This window comes from Ovis canadensis, chromosome 2, assembly GCF_042477335.2.
Source record: "Ovis canadensis isolate MfBH-ARS-UI-01 breed Bighorn chromosome 2, ARS-UI_OviCan_v2, whole genome shotgun sequence".
Taxonomy (NCBI): domain Eukaryota; kingdom Metazoa; phylum Chordata; class Mammalia; order Artiodactyla; family Bovidae; genus Ovis; species Ovis canadensis.
In genome coordinates this window covers 244,629,865-244,647,258 of record NC_091246.1, presented here as the reverse complement: position 1 = coordinate 244,647,258, position 17,394 = coordinate 244,629,865, and the positions used below count along the sequence as shown (strand labels likewise).

Genomic DNA, 17,394 nt, shown 5'->3' with positions numbered 1-17,394 from the left:
AGCATTGCCCTGTAAGATGAAGATGAGGCCAACATCAGGTTTAATTATGTGGGCTCCTTGTAGGAGGGCTCAAACATTTTAAGATTTTTAGCCTGGCAGGGAGGAGAGAAAAGGGGAGGATCTAATAACTTACAAGGAAAACTGCACGGGGCGGGGTGGGGGCGGGGGAATGACCCTTCTGCTTTTTTTGACAAAAGAAAAATGGGGGCTTCCCTGCGGTTCAGTGGCTTAAACTCCATGCTCCCAATGCAGGGGCCTGGATTCAATCCCTGGTCGGGGAACTAAATCCCACAAGCCACAAATAGGAGTCTGCATGCCACAACTAAAAGACCCTGTATGCCGCAACTAAGACCCAGCGCAGCCAAATACATTTTTTAAAAAAGAAAGAAAAAATGGGAGAGGAAGGGAAAACAGTGTAAATGCCCAATAGATCGCTATTTCCGAGTTTTAGGATTCTTCTAATTGCTCAATGTATTCGCATATAGACTATGTTTTTTGCCCTGGTTACCTGTTTGGCTGCAATTTCTTCATCTCGTCCATCTCCAATCACTACATATGTGACTTTTTTTCCAAACCTCGACACAATTCTCTCGAAGCAGCTCTCCTTACCTGATAAGAAAAAGATATTTCCTCTTAAGACACTCCTTCTTTCTTCAATATCAAAGAAAAGGGATGATGCTCGGTTCACCTGCCTGTGCTTAGACAAAGTCAGGGCGGCAGCTGGAGAGCCAGCAGGCCCTCTGCCCAAAGAATGTGAAACTGTTCCATTCACACCGCAGACTTTTTAGGCACTGGCTCCCTGGGTTCTTTCTTTAGCAGTGAGGGTGAAGTCCCAAAGATCTTAGCGTGGGGGTTTCTATAAACACAGTGTGGGAGCTGTGCACGCTTCCTCCCTCTTCCACAGCTCCTGGACTTCATGGCATACAGAGCAGTTTTCAAGTAATTCTTCCGCTTAAAATAATCTGGTGAGATGAGATCCATCCTCTCTTTCAGTAGATGGAAATACACCCAAACTTGCCCCAGATTACAAACAAGCCAGTAGCTAGACTCTGAGCCTCTGACTCTAAGTCTAGGCTCTGGTCACTGTGCCATGAAGAAAGGATGATTTTTGAGGGGAAACTATTAGTGAAAGAAAAAGATGAGGAAGTCCCTGATTCCTGGTGAGTAATTGGGAACAAACAGGCATTTCCTTCCAACTCTACGTTTCCTAGAGAAATGGTTCTAGGCGTGGGCCTCTGTCTCTCAGGAGGGGAGGAGCCAGAGTACCAACATGTGTCACAGCTGGAACTCCCTCCCTCATCTGCGTAGCTACAGCTGAGATCCTGGATCACTTTCAGTGACCTTGGGAAATGGGCGATTTAAAACCACTGCAGACAGTTCTTGGAAACACAGTAATGTATCAGAGCTCAAATCCCACCTGGAACCAACATCTAAATCTAAACGCTCACACATAACACTGCTGTGGCAAAGACACTATTTGCACAAGTAAATAAAATTATTTCTCTCGTGCTTCCTTCACCATCTCTTAGGCTTTATTTCTGTTTCTGCCATATTCTTCAGTTAAGCAAGGCCCTAACTCTGCTTCTTTTTTTCATTCTGCTCCATTAACCTTCTTGTCCTTCCTGATTCAAGTGACTGACTTCACACCAGGGCTCCTGTGTGAATAAGAAAAAGGTGCCTCTTCCTCAAGGCACTTGAATGCCATCTGCTGGAAAACTGTTGTAATAAAATATACAACTATAGGAAATATACAAATCACAGATGACTACAACATAAGCAACAAGAACCTTACACCCATACTCAGAAGTCCTAGGTGGTACAGCTGAGCAGCTCCCAAGTCCGTGACAAGCCTAGCTCAGGGGGCACCTCAAACCTGGACCAGACTCTAGTGCACTCTTAACACAAGGGGCTTCAGTCTCCCACTCAACACAAGGCTTGGTTTAGATGCACTTGGGTCCTTTTCAATGCTCCCACTTTACAACAGCACTGTCACGCCTTACACTGATATCAAGCATTCAAACCATGTTTGCTGAGTAAATACATATTAATTTCATAAATGATTCAGGGGATGACATTAGTCCAGATCTTCAGCCCCAATTTAAGCACTAAATAATTCAACTAATAATGAGTTAATTTATGTTCTTATTAAGTGTTAAAAGTTGTGTGTCTAATCCCACTCCAACCATTATGTCCTTACTACCTAATCCAACCTCTGCTAGAGCCACAGTCAAATTTACAATTGAGAGAAAAAACTTTTAGTAGGATCCTAAATCAGTAGGATTTTAGAAATTTCTCCGAAGACCTAACAAAGGGTAAGTCTTATATTTAGAAGACAGAGACACTGAGATGGTTTCATTGTCCTGGCCTGCAATGATCAAGGAAGAAATACAATTAGGAATATCTCCTTTAAAAGGATTAAGAATGAGTTATTAACAGCTCAGAGTAAAGTAGTAGCCATTTGAAAAAATAATTTCAACATACTTGGTAAATACACTTTCATTTTATACTTTTAAAGCAATCCTAGAGATGAGCTTTCCTGTTCGGGAGGATGAGACCAATGAGTGGTAAGCTTACCAAATGTCAAGCAATAGAAGCTATAACTGCAAGACACCCAGGCCTGTGGAGAAGATTCAAGTTCCTGGGCTTCCTCTATTAGAAACACTGTTGCCATTTTCAGAAATGATCTTGAGAATTCTCTCTAACGTCCAGATCACAGAGTGGCTGTGCAGAGAACTGCAGTTCTGAAATAATTTCAGAGGAACTGAACAAACATTTCCTCTGCCCACTCTCATCTTACAGCTCTGTGAAGGAAAGCCGCAAGCCTCTCACTGTGGTTACCATGGTGTCAGGTACCACTGGAGCTCAGCTAATGAGCTCTGGACGAAATGAGAAAATCACCAAATAAGCACACTTAGTGTCAGAAGGAATAAAGTCACGTCCATTAGTTTGATGAGCCTCTGAGTGCCAGGAAGCCGCATCAAGCACCACAGAAATCTACCTTTCAGGTGTGGGAACCTAAGTGAGTGATCAGAGTTCTTTCAAAAGGCACAGTAAAGCAGTGGCAGCAGGAGCAAAATCTGCAGGGGAGGTTTCAGATATATCTCCCCTGTCAAATCCCTTGTGAATGAAATAATTCGACCACACACAAAAGAACAATAAAAACAAATCCCTGTATACCTATCACCAACCCAGCTTTGTCAAACCCTAACACTTTAGAGTTGCTTCAGATTAAAAAAATATATATAAGAATGAGGGTTTCCCTGGTGGATCAGTGGTAAAGAATCTGCCTGCCAATGCAGGAGACATGGGTTCAATCCCTGTTTGGGAAGATCCCACATGCTGCAAAGCAACTAAGCCTGCGCGCCACAACTATTGAGGCTGTGTTCTAGAGCCTGTGCTCCGCACCAAGAGAAGTCACTGCAATGAGAAGCCCGAGCACCACGACTACAGAGGAGACTTGCTGGCCGCAACCAGAGCAAAGCCCACACAGCAACCAAGACCCAGCACAGCCAAAAGTAAAAAGAATTATATACATAAAGAAATAAGAATGAGATCATACAATTTGAAATTTCTGATGTATGCCTACTTGATGCTATTCTTCCTCCTCCTTTCTCCCCATGAGTCTATATATCTATAAACAATGTATGGTTATTATTGTGAATTTTTTTTTACTTTTATGTAAATTTTGCATACTGTACCTACTATTTGCAATGTGTTTTTTTTGTGTGTTCAACACTTTTTAATACTAATCTTTAGGGATACATATAGCTTACTTACAAGGGCTTTATAGTATTCCGTTGTTTCATGTCTATTTTCTGTTCACAGACAGGTTTATCTGCTGTTTCTCATTATCTTTTACTATGAATAAGACTGCATAAAAAAAAGTCCTTACATGTACCTCCTTTTGCAAATGAGAATTACTCCAGGGAAGGAGCTGGCATATTTTAGGCTTTGCGGGTCATACAATCTCTGTTGCAACTATTCAAGTCTGCTACTGTCGTGTGAAAGCAGCTATGGAAATGATCAAGCATGGCTTCTGTTTCAATAAAACTTTACAAAAACAGGCAGTGGGCAGAATTCGGTACGTAGCTCTAGTCTGAGACCCTCAAAATAGTTTTTGTCAACCTAATAAATGGGCTATGTATCACATTTTAATGTGCATTTTCTTAATTTGCAGATCCTTAATCGACGAGGTCAAAAAACTTCTCATGCATTTACTAACAATTTGGGTTTCTTTTTCTGCAAATTGGCTGTTACAAGGTTTGTGCCTACTTTTTTTTTTTTTTTACATTATGTTGTTTATTGATTTGTAGGAGTTCTTTACTAATTAACAAGTACATGTATTACAAATATCTTCTCTCAGTCTGTGACTTGGCTTGTCACTTTATGTCATCTTTCACTGTATATAAAAGTTTCATGCAACCAAAATGATCGTTTTTTTCTGTTTTTGTTTTTTTTAAACACTATTTTTGGGTTCTCTTAAATGAAATCCCTCCCTACCTCAAGGTCATACAGATAGTTTTATATTTCTCTTCAAAACTGCAAGTTTTGCTTTTCATGTTACATTTTTAATCCACCTAGAATTTTAGTTTTGCAAATAGCATAAAGAAGAAATCCAATTCTGCTTTTTCCCCCATACAGAAAACCAATTATTCTAGCACGACTGACTGAGGGTAAGTCCCATGAGGACAGAGGATTCTGTCACGGGTATATTCCTAGTGCCCTGGCAATGCCTGACACCTTTTAATCTAGTTGATACCTAGAGTTCACCTTCACACTAGAGCTGTCTCCTCTGCTGCGACAGGGAAGCAGGAACTGTAGACACAGACTAAAGCGTCTGGAGGGGGCAGGAGACAGTTGTCACTGGACCTTGTACAGCACATACGATTAGAGTGTGCTGCCTTCTCAGCAGAACAAGCTGGTTTTATAGAAAGTCAAAAAGAGTCAAAGTGAAGTCGCTCAGTCATGTCCGACTCTTTGTGACCCCATGGACTTGCAGCCTCCCAGGCTCTTCCGTCTATGGGATTTTCCAGGCAAGAGTACTGGAGTGGGTTGCCGTTTCCTTCTCCAGAGGATCTTCCCAACTCAGGGACTGAACCCGGGTCTCCTGCATTGCAGGCGGACGCTTTACCCTCTAAAGCCACCAGGGAAGCCTGGTGGCCAATTAGTTTATCAATTCAGCACATACTTATCAAGTACTTGAAGTGAAGTGAAGTCGCTCAGTCGTGTCCGACTCTTTGCGACCCCATAGACTGCAGCCTGCCAGGCTCCTCTGTCCATGGGATTTTCTAGGCAATAGTACTGGAGTGGATTGCCATTTCCTTCTCCAGGGGATCTTCCCAAACCAGGGCTCAAACCCGGGTCTCCCGCATTGTAGACAGACGCTTTACCATCTGAGCCACCAGGGAAGTCTATTTCATATATTTAGTACTGAATACATTTTTAGCGAATAAAAAATATCTTCTTATACACAGTCTGATTTGATTTTCAAAACCTCTCTGGTAGTTTCTCATCCTACATGAGAAAACTGAGGCTCAGGAGATATAGTAATTTCCTGAAGAGCTAATAAGCAGGGGAATTAGGACACTATCCTGGTCCTCATTTTTTTTTCTTTTTCTAACCATTTAAAAATATATTTTTCAGTAATAATAAGTGTACTCACATTGTTGAGCAACAGTTCTCCAGAGCTTTTCATTTTACAAAATTAAAATTCTATACCCACCAAGCAACAACTCCCTATTTCCCCTTTCCCCAAGCTTCTGTTAACCGCAATTCTACTTTATGTTTCTATGAATCGAACTACTCTAGGAACCTTATATATAAGTGGAAATATACAGTATTTATCTTTTTGTGATTGACTTATTAGCATAATGTCTTCATGGTTCATACATGCAGTACCCATATGACAGGATTTCCTTCCCTTTTGAGATTGGCTACTATCCCACTGTATGTATATTCCGCCTTTCATTTATCCATTCATTTGATGGACATTTGGGGTTGCTTCCACCTTGCGGCTTTTGAGAAGAATGCTGCTATGAACAAAGGCTTGCACGCATTTCTTTGGGATCTGCTTTGGATCCTTCTGGCTATATGCCCAGCAGTGGGGCTGCCGGATCACCTGACAGTTCAATTTTGAATTTTTCTGTGCAACAGCCATACTGATTTCCACAACAGTTGCACCATTTTACAATCCCACCACAAGTGCACACGGGTTCCAAATTTTCCACATTCTTGCCAACACTTGTTATTTTCTGTTTGTTTTTTTAATAGCAACCGTCCTAACAGGTGTGAGGGATTTAATCATTTTAAAGTACATAGTCTTACTTAGTCTTTTTAATCTGGTGTTTTTTGATGATACTATACTGCAGCACTCTATGAAAGATAAATCTGAAATGAGGCACAAGTAGATTTCTAAACTAGGTATTATGTTCTTTCAAATGGAAAAGAAAAGAGCACAGTACATTTTAAGTCTGACAGACTTGGATTTGAATCCTGTGAAGCTGCGAAGTCCTGAGTCAACCTGAACTGCCTTATCAGTAATGTCAGGAGAAGAATACAGAGGATTATAGATATACCCATATGTAAAGTGTCTAACAGCAGGACTGGTAAATAATAAGAGCATCCTAAGTAGCAAGTATTACTGTAAGGCCAGTCACAAGAAACAAAACTGATGCCATACCAATTTTGGTAGCACTGTAGATGTTTTCAATAGGAAATATTTCTCCTAGCCCATATAGGAGAACCTTGGCCAGAGCTGGAACCAGTTGGGTTGTAGTGATCAGAACATTTACACAATTCTTTCTGCAAGGGAGAAAAAGACAATAAAAAAGTGAAATCAAACCAATCTGGGAACAAGAACTTAAATGAGTCTTCTCTGTAGGATCTACTTGTGCAAAATCAACCTCAAAGCTCCTGGTGTGGCATTTGCTCAGCGCCAACGTTCAGCTCCTGCTCCAGCTCAGGTTTACTCACCTTCCAAATTCGAAGGCAGAGATTCTGTGGTGGACACAGAGCAGCACCCTGTTCTCACCTCATTTGCATTCTAGCTCACTGCACTGCTGGCAAATGCCATGAGCCCACGGCACTGACACCACACTACAGGAACATGACGAGGCTTTCAGCTGCAGCGGCACTTCATCTCAGTGCAGCTCAGCCCTTACAGGAGATCCGACTTCAGTCCTCTCTGCTCGTCACACAACGGCAACACACAGGTCAGAATATACATTCTTTTCTCAAGTCCTTCCCTTCACAGATATCCATCTGTGGGTGTCAGTTTCTGTTTACTCTACTAGGCTGTACGTGTGGAATTCTTGCTTTGAAGGAGGGACGAATAAGGCTATATTTTTATTTCCCATTCTAAGCTTTGAGCTCAAATCTCCTTAATCTGCTTAATGTACCCTTTTTCTTTTGAATCCTGTCTTCCGGAGTAGGCTGTGCTACATTTCTTTGGAGCTTCCTGTATTTAGGGTATCTGTAAAGTCTCCTCCATGTATTCTTCAATGTTATCAGGCCCATCCACCTCCAGTGCTGGACACTCTGGGTTACTGAGTATAATTTTGTGAGCAAAAAGTCAGAGAAAAGAAAAAGATATTCAAAGGCATGCTGTTAGAGTAAAATGGCCTTGCCTCTCACCTATGAATTCTAGCCTGCATCACTGAACTCCTCTCGCCCTTCCCCACAGCCTGTTTTCAGGAATGGCCTTATCCTGGACCAGGGTGGGAGAAAGAATCTCTCTGAGAGGATGAGACCTAGAAAAAGCATTTCCATACCTGGACTGGATGAGAAGTAAAGATTTCAACGCAGTTCCTAACCAGGAATCTGTTAAAACTTCAATTTCTGCTCTTAGTCTCTGCAGTGCTTCCTTTCTCTGGGGACTGAGGAGCCCTTTGGGAATAAAAGAAGACACAGTCATCATTTGACAAGATCCGTGCTGGCATCTAGAAAGCAACTTCTAAATTCAATTTGGAAATAGTGTGTTACTGAAATATCTACTGAGCTAACACCTCTCTCTCCTTGAGTAGCCTACTCAACATGCCTTTTTGACTCTTTCCACCAGAGTCTTTCGCTTGGTGGGGCATAACCACAACAAAATCAGCTGAGAGAAACACTGTGATTAGGATCTGGCTCAAGTTCGTTCTTTCATTAATCAACCAGTAACATCATTTGCAGACTGGTGGACCATACTTTGAGTAGCACTGCTACAGATGTGACATCAAGAACCAAAAAAGGGGGAACAATTACAGATGGAAAAGCCTACGGCATTTCCAGTCTCTTTCTAAAGAAAACAAAGCTCAGGGAGGAAAGGAGGCTACCTAAGAATACAGAGCAACTGGTGTCTTTTGGTCTCAGAAACCTTCCCACTGACATACACTGCTCCCAAGGCGATGATGGTGCTTTCACCTTCAGAACACATCAACCTGGGATTCCAGGTTGAATCACCAAATTCTGATCATCTGTACTTACTTCGGAAACAATTCCAGCTGATGAGAGACTGAAGCACTGCTTTAAGATCAGATAACTAAGCACAAAACAAAAAAGAGTTCATCTGATTGGAGTATGTTATCAGATGCTTGAGTTAGAATATTCAGATAATAAATCTGCCTCTAATTTTTCTATAGTGAAGGTAAAAAGAAATTCTACTACCAGTAAGCCATAAAAATAGAAATCAAGTAGAACTGTTTATAATTTATTTTCAGACAGATGGTTTCACAATGTAAGCCTGCAATTTGAGGACTCTCAACATTTCTGATAACACAAAAACCAAACAAATATGTCATGTATGACATACACAAGCATGCCTATGTCATAGATTGAACTACTATGATGTAGCACTTTTGTTAATTCACTTAAAAAAAAAATACAGGTGGATATTACTTTTAATATGTTTCCCAGGGTAGGCTCCAAAGATTCTCAAAGAGGGTTATAAAGCACTTTCTTCAGGAAACCAGGTTGAGACACTCACTGGGCAGAAAATGGACCAGACACATAGGTTGCATATGAAAACTAACAAAAGAAAGCCTAATATCTGTGAGAGAGAAAAAAGAAAATGACCTGGTTGCCAAAGTAAAAAGTACTGGCTCTGAGGCCTCTCTTGACCCAGGGTCATATATTTCTATGCAGTCCAGAGAATCCCTGAAACTTCACACAACGTTCTGTGTGGATGTAGGTGTTTGAGGGTGATGGTTCAGAGTTCTCAATGTTTTCTCACAAGGGCAAGTCACTAAAGAGGGGTCTGTACGAATGTAAAGTGCACTGGACCAAGAGTCCACTTGTGGTATGGTCACTAACTCGCCCTTGTGATCCTCATGATGGACCATCAGTTTTCTCAAATGCAAAATGAAGGATTTAGATTTGTTTTCTACTAACATCTCTTCTCATATGAACAATCTATGGCTGATTAATTCCAAATATATGAATTTTAGGCATAATGGCACCTGATATGTGAGACATATCTGGGCAGAAAGGAAGTCCAAGGTCCTTTAAATCACAATGCATGGATACTGCCAACCTATCAAGCTGGATCTAGTTTTCCATCCACTATAAACCTGGTCGCTAATTCTACCTGACTTGTCCTGATGGCTAGATAAATCTGTCCAAAAATATGGCAACCTCTTAAATATTACTGACAGTAGTCCTGAGTCCAAAAGAACACATGCCATTAAACACAGTCCGTCGAACACATTTCCCAAAAAGGAAAGCTGTCTGAGACGAACAAGAGAACCTGGTGAAGTTATGCTACCAAGAGTCCATGAGGAATGCAGAGCTTCCTCCCCACAGGGTTTCAATCAAACCCCATTTTAAAAATAGAGTTAAAATGTCACTGTGTCACAAATTCATAATCCAGGAGCTTTAAGGTAAACCCTGGAAAGGAAAACAGGAAATCAGAACAAAAGAGAAAATTAGCTGGTTATATGCCACACTTACCACCCACGTTGCTTTTATGCTTATCATAGATTTCTCTCACTTTTCGGTAACGGAAAGCCAATTTCCTCATCCAGTCCACACCTCCCTGGACACCCACAGAGGAACCATGGCTGCCACTGCCTCCCGAGCCACTGAAACCATCTGTCGAGAAACTGTAGTTGCTGCAGAGAGAGAGGATGATGATAATGAAAATCTATACCGCAGTTTTCGGCTGAAGGCCACCTGAGCTTCTCTGCCCTATTCCATAGGCATCTGATGTCAAAGCCGTGAGACTCTTCTTCCCTGATCTCTGTACGTCAGAGGCTATCTTCCATTGGTCCGCCATCTCACCTGTTACTTCTATCAAACAAAGGATGGAGAGGGAGACCAAGAGGGGCAGGAACAATTCGAGCGTCAGCATCCCCTAGAGGCTGGCTTCAGATAGACCATCCTTTCACTAATGATAGATGACATCTTACAGTGAAAAAAAGCCTTCAGAATATAAAATTTTTTGTACACACCCACGATATGATTGCAACTATGTAAAAAGGAGAAATGTGAAAAAATAACGGGAGGAATGAACCCCAAGTTCTAATAACAGTAAGAAAATGGGAATGTTTTCCTTCAGGGATCTGTTGACTCGTTTGTTAAGCTCATGGGCCACTACTCCTCTCTTCTAACTCCACTCCCTTCGGGTACAGACTGTATTTGAATGCAAACAGAATGTGGTGGAACTGATGGTGTCAGGCTTTAGAGACCAGACTTCTCTTACAGGGCTTGCTCTAAGTGTCAGCTGTCACGTGAGAACACTCAAGCTGCTCCGTGAAGGGGCACAGTGAGGCCTGAGGCCTCCTGCTATCAGCCACACACGACAGGCTGGAAGCAGGTCCTTGGCTCCACTCAAGCCTTCAGATGATTTTAGCTATCTTGATTTTAATCTCAAAGACCCTGATTCAGAACTACTCAGCTAAGTTACTTTCAAGTTCCCAAACTATAGAAACAATGAGATGATAAATGGTAATTGCTTTAAACTACTAGGCTTGGGAGTAATTTGTTACACAGCAATAGACAACTGTTACAGTTAAACAGCCTGGGCGGGATGACTACTTCCTAAGTCAAGATTTAAAAATGACTGACGGAATTAGGGACAACTTGGTTCAAAAATCAAAACAGAATTCCACAAGTGTGAGATTCTATATTTAAGAAAAAGCTGCCAATAAAAAGATAGGCCATTACTAGTTAGCCATATATATGTGCTGTGCTTAGTTGCTCAGTCGTTATCTGACTCTTTGTGACCCCCATGGACTGTAGCCCACCAGGCTCCTCTGTCTATGGAATTCTCCAGGCAAGAATACCAGAGTGGGCTACCATTCCCTTCTCCAGAGGATCTTCGCCACCCAGGGATTGAACCAGGGTCTTCCATACTGCGGGTAGATTCTTTACCGTCTGAGCCACCAGGAAGCCGACATATGTATACGAGAAACAAAAGAGCACTAGAGCTCAGAGGGGATCGTAAACTGCTTCAGAGCAAGCTTTTTCCTAAGGTGAGTAAAATCTCTTAAGAATGGTGCCCTTCACAGCTGTGCAAGACGCAACATGCACGGCTGGATGCTGCTCGCGAAGGGAAACCTCTCCTCCTCAGCGCCGCGGGGCTGTCTGTGTCCTTACTAAGTGATGTGTCCAGATCTGCTCTAGAGTTGAGAATTCACAGAACAGACAATTTTAGGGTAGACACATGGAAAACCTTTTTGCCTATGGAAAGGGATAAACATTAATAAAATAAGTTAACATGAAAAGATGTGACCATTTTTTTTTTCTAAAAGTCTTTAAATATAAGGGAGACAAATTTTTGGATTATTCTTAGCTAAGACTAGAAGACCGTAGCCAAGAGAGACAGGAAGGGACTGAGCAAGCATTTTGCCACGGAGACCTCCCTGGTTTAGCGTTCACTGTGATATTAATGTTTAAGATTGTCTTCCATATGGTCATATGACACCACCAGACCCCCACCATATAACTTCCTTGGTGAAATTACCTGATGCTTACTTCTATCTGAGACTAACCAACCTGGAAGCACACTTTTCTTGACTGAAAATCTGGCCAAAGAGAAACTAGTATATCCTTTACTTTGGAATGGTTTTGTCTCATTCCATCATGCTACCCAATCTCCAAGATTATACTCAAAGTCTACTGTGTTGAGAAGGCCACTCCAGTGCTGGCACCACTGGCTCCCCACAGCCATCGGAATTACTTTCTACTCTATATCCCATCACATTTTCTACGGTCACCTTCTCACACCGCCTGCCATCATCTACTGTCTTTGTTTCTATCTTCTCTAATGGACTTAGGGCCATGTCTTAACCATCTTGTTTTCCTCTAAACCTGGTCAGTGTCTTGTGCATAACAGGTATACTGATGTTTAGGATATCATTGTTTTTCTTACCTCAAGTCTTGCCCATTGTCATCAGAAGCCACATCTTCCACATGCACCTGGTCACACTCCTGTTAAAAGACAAAGCCACCCATTATTTCATCCCAAAGAGCAGTTTTATTATCTCCATGATATATTGTAAAAATACCACAAACAATGACAGGATGATGAAATACCTTATGGTTTCTTATGTGTGGAGGATCAGTCTCACCCCCGTTGCTGTCCAACTTCTTTAAAGGCCTAATTCACATTCCTCAGTCTTCATGAAATCTTCCTTAGCCATACCAACCCGCAGTTATGCTCTTATCTCAACAGTTCACCTTCCCCACAGCCCATGGCTATAAGCAGGAGCTCCCTTATATTGTCAGGTGTGCTTATGTCCTACATTAGACTCTTAAGTTCTATCACAGTGTAGGCCTCTCATGGCACAACCATATCTTACATCTCCTTTTGAACCCTTCAGTCTATTCCAGTGCCCTTATGTAGCATGTACTCAGTAAGTTTTTGCAGACAAAAAAGATGCTGGTAGAGTATGTGCAGTATCAAAACCGATGAAATAGACATTTGTAAATTCAAACTTACAAATTAGAAGAGGTCACCTAAGTCAATCTCCTCATATTCTAAAAGTGAGATAAAATGATTGGCCCAAGGTCATAAAACTAGTGAGTGGTAGAAAGAAACGAGAAGGAGCTTAGGTCTTGCCATTTGAATCCACGGGTTCTTTAAGCCCACACTACTACTGAGGTAAAATGCCACCCACTGCCTAACTGACAGATTTATTCCTCTGACACCACCTAGGGCGGTGCCATGGTGTCCACCTGCATCAGAATCCTCTGGGGAAGATTTTTTTAAATGCATATTTTTGAATAGAATTTCTGTGAGTGAAGTCCTAGAGTCTTCATTTTTAACAAGCTCCCCAGGTGATTCTTATGCCCCCTAAAGTTGAGAACCACTGACCTGGGGGGCAGGAACACATTCAGGTCAAATTCTTCACAGAACTTTCAGTCCTGAGTGAGGACTATGTCTAGAAAATCATTACAAATACAATTTGGCAACAATTACTGGCACATAGTAGGTTTTCAATAAATGTTTGCTGAATAAAAACTATAATGTTCCAATTTATCAACATGTGAAGTTGATGGAAGATTAAAGCACTGTGGAGCTGACATAAAAGTACTGGAGTTTACAGCCCTACTAATTTAACTTGTTGGAGAACTGCTGAGCAGAACTAGACTGTGTCTGAGAAGAAAGAGGATTACTTTGTGTTTATTTTACTTTAAAATTTTCACGATTTAAAAAAGTAGGTAATACACATCGTACAGAGTTCAAAATTCAAAAGGACATTAAGTGACAGATTTGCTCCTTCCCACCTCAGTGTCTTGGCAAGGCATTCCCATCTTCACACAGAACAACTGTTACTAGCTCCTTGTGTAGGATAACTGCTTAACTGAGGCCCAGAATGGGGAGATGACTTTCCTAACTTGGTACTCGAGTCTGGTCCTCTGACTCCCAGTCCTGTGCTCTCTCCACTACACCATGTTTACCTCAAAGATGAACTCAAATGTCAAAGCCAAAACAATTAACCAAGAAGCTCTCAGTGTTCCCAGGTTTCCCTCCACCTAAATATAACATGATCTGGACTTCACGGCTTACCTATGCAAGGACAATAAGCAGGTGCAAAATACAACAAGTTACGAGTAGCCCTCTACAGATCTGACAAATCAAGATACTATCTTTTACGAAGGTAAAACCGAAGAACAGGTAAAATATAATTAAGAGTACAACCAGTGCCACCTTCATACATTATTTAATGTAGATGAGTAAATTAGAATGTTGGTTTCTGTATCAGTGCTTTACCTGATGGGATGGTACTGCCCCTACAGCTAGATTACTTCCAAATATGATAACAAAATCAAATTTTTGAGCCAATAAAACTGAAGCCCAGAAACAAGACTGTGCTGACCTAACCAAGGAACTATTTCTTCAAGACTATGTATACCTAAGTGCCCAGCTGGCCTCCCCATGCCTACCCTGTTTAACCACACTTTCTCTAAACACACAAGTCACAGTCTCAATAAATAAGTTATGGAACAAAGTGTTTCACTGAAGCACAGCAACAATTTAAAATGCCTACCTCTAGGTCATTGAAAAACAGATGCGTGTCAGCCACTTCAAAAATCATTTCTTCCATTGTTAAACCTGAGCCAATCACTACTGTTGGGTCCTGAAAGGCAATAAGAGAATTTGTTTGACTTGGCACTTACAGCACCAGTTCTTACCTCTAACTGTTTCAAAATTATTTGAAGTCAAGGCCAAAACAACACTGGTCCACAATAGCGCTTCTCACTATTAATTTCATTACAACTGATGCAATTTCATTCACAGTTGTAAAAAGCTTGGATTGTGCAAAGTTAAAAATTTCAGCACTTTAACCCACTTGAAAAAAAAAAAAACAAAACAATTTTCGGAAAAATTCCCTGCTTCAGCAGAAATTCTAACTATTGCTAAAATATTGCTATTGTAATTCTCATTATCTTGCACACATACACAGTATAACTCTGGAAGTCAGTAATCTGACAATCTGTAAACAACCAGAAAATCAATGAAGAAATACTTGTAGGAAAAGCAATGCACGTAGCTTTAAAAGGAACAATCAGACCTTCACTTAGAGGTGGTATGATCTTATTTTGTATACTTTCATAACCAGTCTTGTTATAGAGTATATAAACTTATGTTAGTTTGCCAGCCTGGATACTAAAAGCCTATGGAAAATACTTCTAATAGAAACAAAGAGTGACAATAAGAAATAATTAGGAGTAGATAAAGTAGGATGGTAAATGAGGCAGATATTTTTATAAAATTTATTCACAGAAACACACAAACAAAAAGGAACCTGGAGGTAATTCAGTATAGAAATATACAGACAATACCTCATCCCTCTGTCAAAACTGATGTTACTACTGATGACTAAACTTAAATTCTGCTTGGTACATTTTCATTTAAGAAGCTATACAATCTATTTTAGAAAGTTATTTAATATTTTAAATGTATAGATCTCACAGATTCTCAGCTAAATGAAACGCTCAGTTTGGACTGTCACATGTGATGTAAGGGATAACAGATCAGTCTTTGGAGCAGGTAATCCTGAGACTCCACTCTATTTTGAGTTCAGTCCCATACTTAGTCTTTACCACCCTCTACCAACTTCAGCTTTCAGTACTAGTCTGAGGTCTAGTTCCCAGCTTTATCAACTCTGCCTGACCATGTAGTCTGCCTGGTATAAGCCAGCAGGTGAAGTTTTATGTGAAAGGTGAAAGGTCAATAGGTAAGATGGAGATAACAGAGACAGTGATCTTGGTTACCTGCACGCACAGAGAGGGACAGTTATAACAAAGGAAGAAAGACTCAAATTACCTTTCCATACTTCTGGGCATAGGATCCAGTAAGAAGGGAGTGGAAGATGATGATGGTTTCATCTAAGTCCCACAGAAATACCCGCTGAATGAGGGAAATATTTTAAAAAATGAGTGAACATCTTTTAAAATCATAGTAGAATGAAACAAGTAATCAATAACAGAAGAAAAACTGGGAAATTCACACATATGTAAAAATTAATATAATCTTAAACAACCAATGGATAAAAAAGAAATAACAAGTGAAATTAGAAACTACCTTGGAATGAAGACCAAAAAACAACATACCATAATTTATGGGAGGCTGTGGAAACAGTCAAGAAGGCTTTTTTTCTTTTCTTTTTAAGGCCACACTGCACAGCATGTGGAATCTTAGTCCCCCAACCAACCAGGGATCAAACCCATGCCCCCTGCATTGGAAGTAGGGAGTTTTAACCACTGGACCACCAAGGAAGTCCCAGAGGAAATTTATAGTTACAAATGTGTACCTTAAAAAAGATCTCAATCAATAACCAAACTGCACAATTTATGCTGCTAGACAAAGCCAGTAGAAGGAAGGAAAAAATAAAGGTTAGAAAAGGGTAGGAAAAACAGAAGGTAGGAAAAAAAATAGAGAAAATCAATAAAACCAAAAGTTGGTTCTTAGAAGAGATCTATATAATTGACAAGGTCTAGTCAGACTAGCTAAGAAAAAAGACAGACGACATAAATTAATAAAATCAGAAATGAAAGTGGGGATATTAATACCAATTTTAAAGAAATAAAAAGGATTTTGTAATCCTTTACACTATGAAGTTATACACCAATAAATAATCTAGATGAAACAACAAATTCCTAGAAATATACAATGTGCCAAAACTGATTCATATAGGAAAAGAAAACCTGAATAGACCTTTAACTGGTAGGAGGCTGAATCAACAATAAAAAACATCCCAAGAAAAGAAAAGGCCAGGGTCAGATGGTTTCACTGGTGAATTCTACCCCACACTAAAATCCTTCAGACCTTCCAAACAACTCAATAGGCAGAAACACTTCCTAATTCACTCTATGAAGCCAGCAATTCCCTGATACTGAAATCAGATAAACACAAGACAAGAAAACAACAGACCAATCTCTCATCTGAACACTGATGCAAAAACCTCAACAGAACAGTGGCAAACAAAGTTCAGCAGCGTATTGAATTATACATCAAGACCAAGTGGGATTTGTTCCCAGAATGCAAGAATGGTTCAATGAAGAAAAAAAAAAAATCAATGTAATATACTGCACTAACTGAACAGAGGAAAAAACTCACATGGTCATCTCAACTGATGCAGAAAAAGCATTTGACAAAATTCAGCACACTTTCATTATAAAAACACTCAATATACTAGCAACTTCCTTATCATGATAAAGGTCATATATGAATAACCTTCAGCTAATATCAATACTCAATAGTGGAAAACTGAAAGTATTACCCCTGAGATTAGGAATAAAAGAAGTATGTCTCTGTTTTCATCACTTCTATTCAAACATGGTACTGGAAATTCTAGCCAGAATAAGGGTAAAAGAAATACCCAAGAAAAGGGTAAAAATGTACCCAAACTAGAAAGAAAGAAGTAAAATTACCTCTGTTCACAGATGATGTGATCTTACGCAAAGAAAACC

At 40.4% G+C, this 17,394-nt stretch overlaps 1 protein-coding gene across 4 annotated transcripts in view; it reads right to left on the bottom strand.

The window, feature by feature from the left end:
* Nucleotides 1–17,394, bottom strand: part of EYA3 (EYA transcriptional coactivator and phosphatase 3) — a 96,822-nt gene that overhangs the window by 7,564 nt on the left and 71,864 nt on the right. For 2 of the 4 annotated variants that reach the window (XM_069578872.1, XM_069578874.1), the window contains 7 exons: nucleotides 15,749–15,832; nucleotides 14,469–14,558; nucleotides 12,347–12,405; nucleotides 9,925–10,085; nucleotides 7,770–7,884; nucleotides 6,680–6,801; nucleotides 509–609 (listed from right to left, as the gene is read on the bottom strand). In XM_069578872.1, the coding sequence (XP_069434973.1) occupies nucleotides 509–609; nucleotides 6,680–6,801; nucleotides 7,770–7,884; nucleotides 9,925–10,085; nucleotides 12,347–12,405; nucleotides 14,469–14,558; nucleotides 15,749–15,832 (732 nt within the window). The remainder of the gene's footprint in view (nucleotides 1–508; nucleotides 610–6,679; nucleotides 6,802–7,769; nucleotides 7,885–9,924; nucleotides 10,086–12,346; nucleotides 12,406–14,468; nucleotides 14,559–15,748; nucleotides 15,833–17,394) is intronic. The other 2 variants (XM_069578873.1, XM_069578875.1) reach the window with 1 other exon arrangement.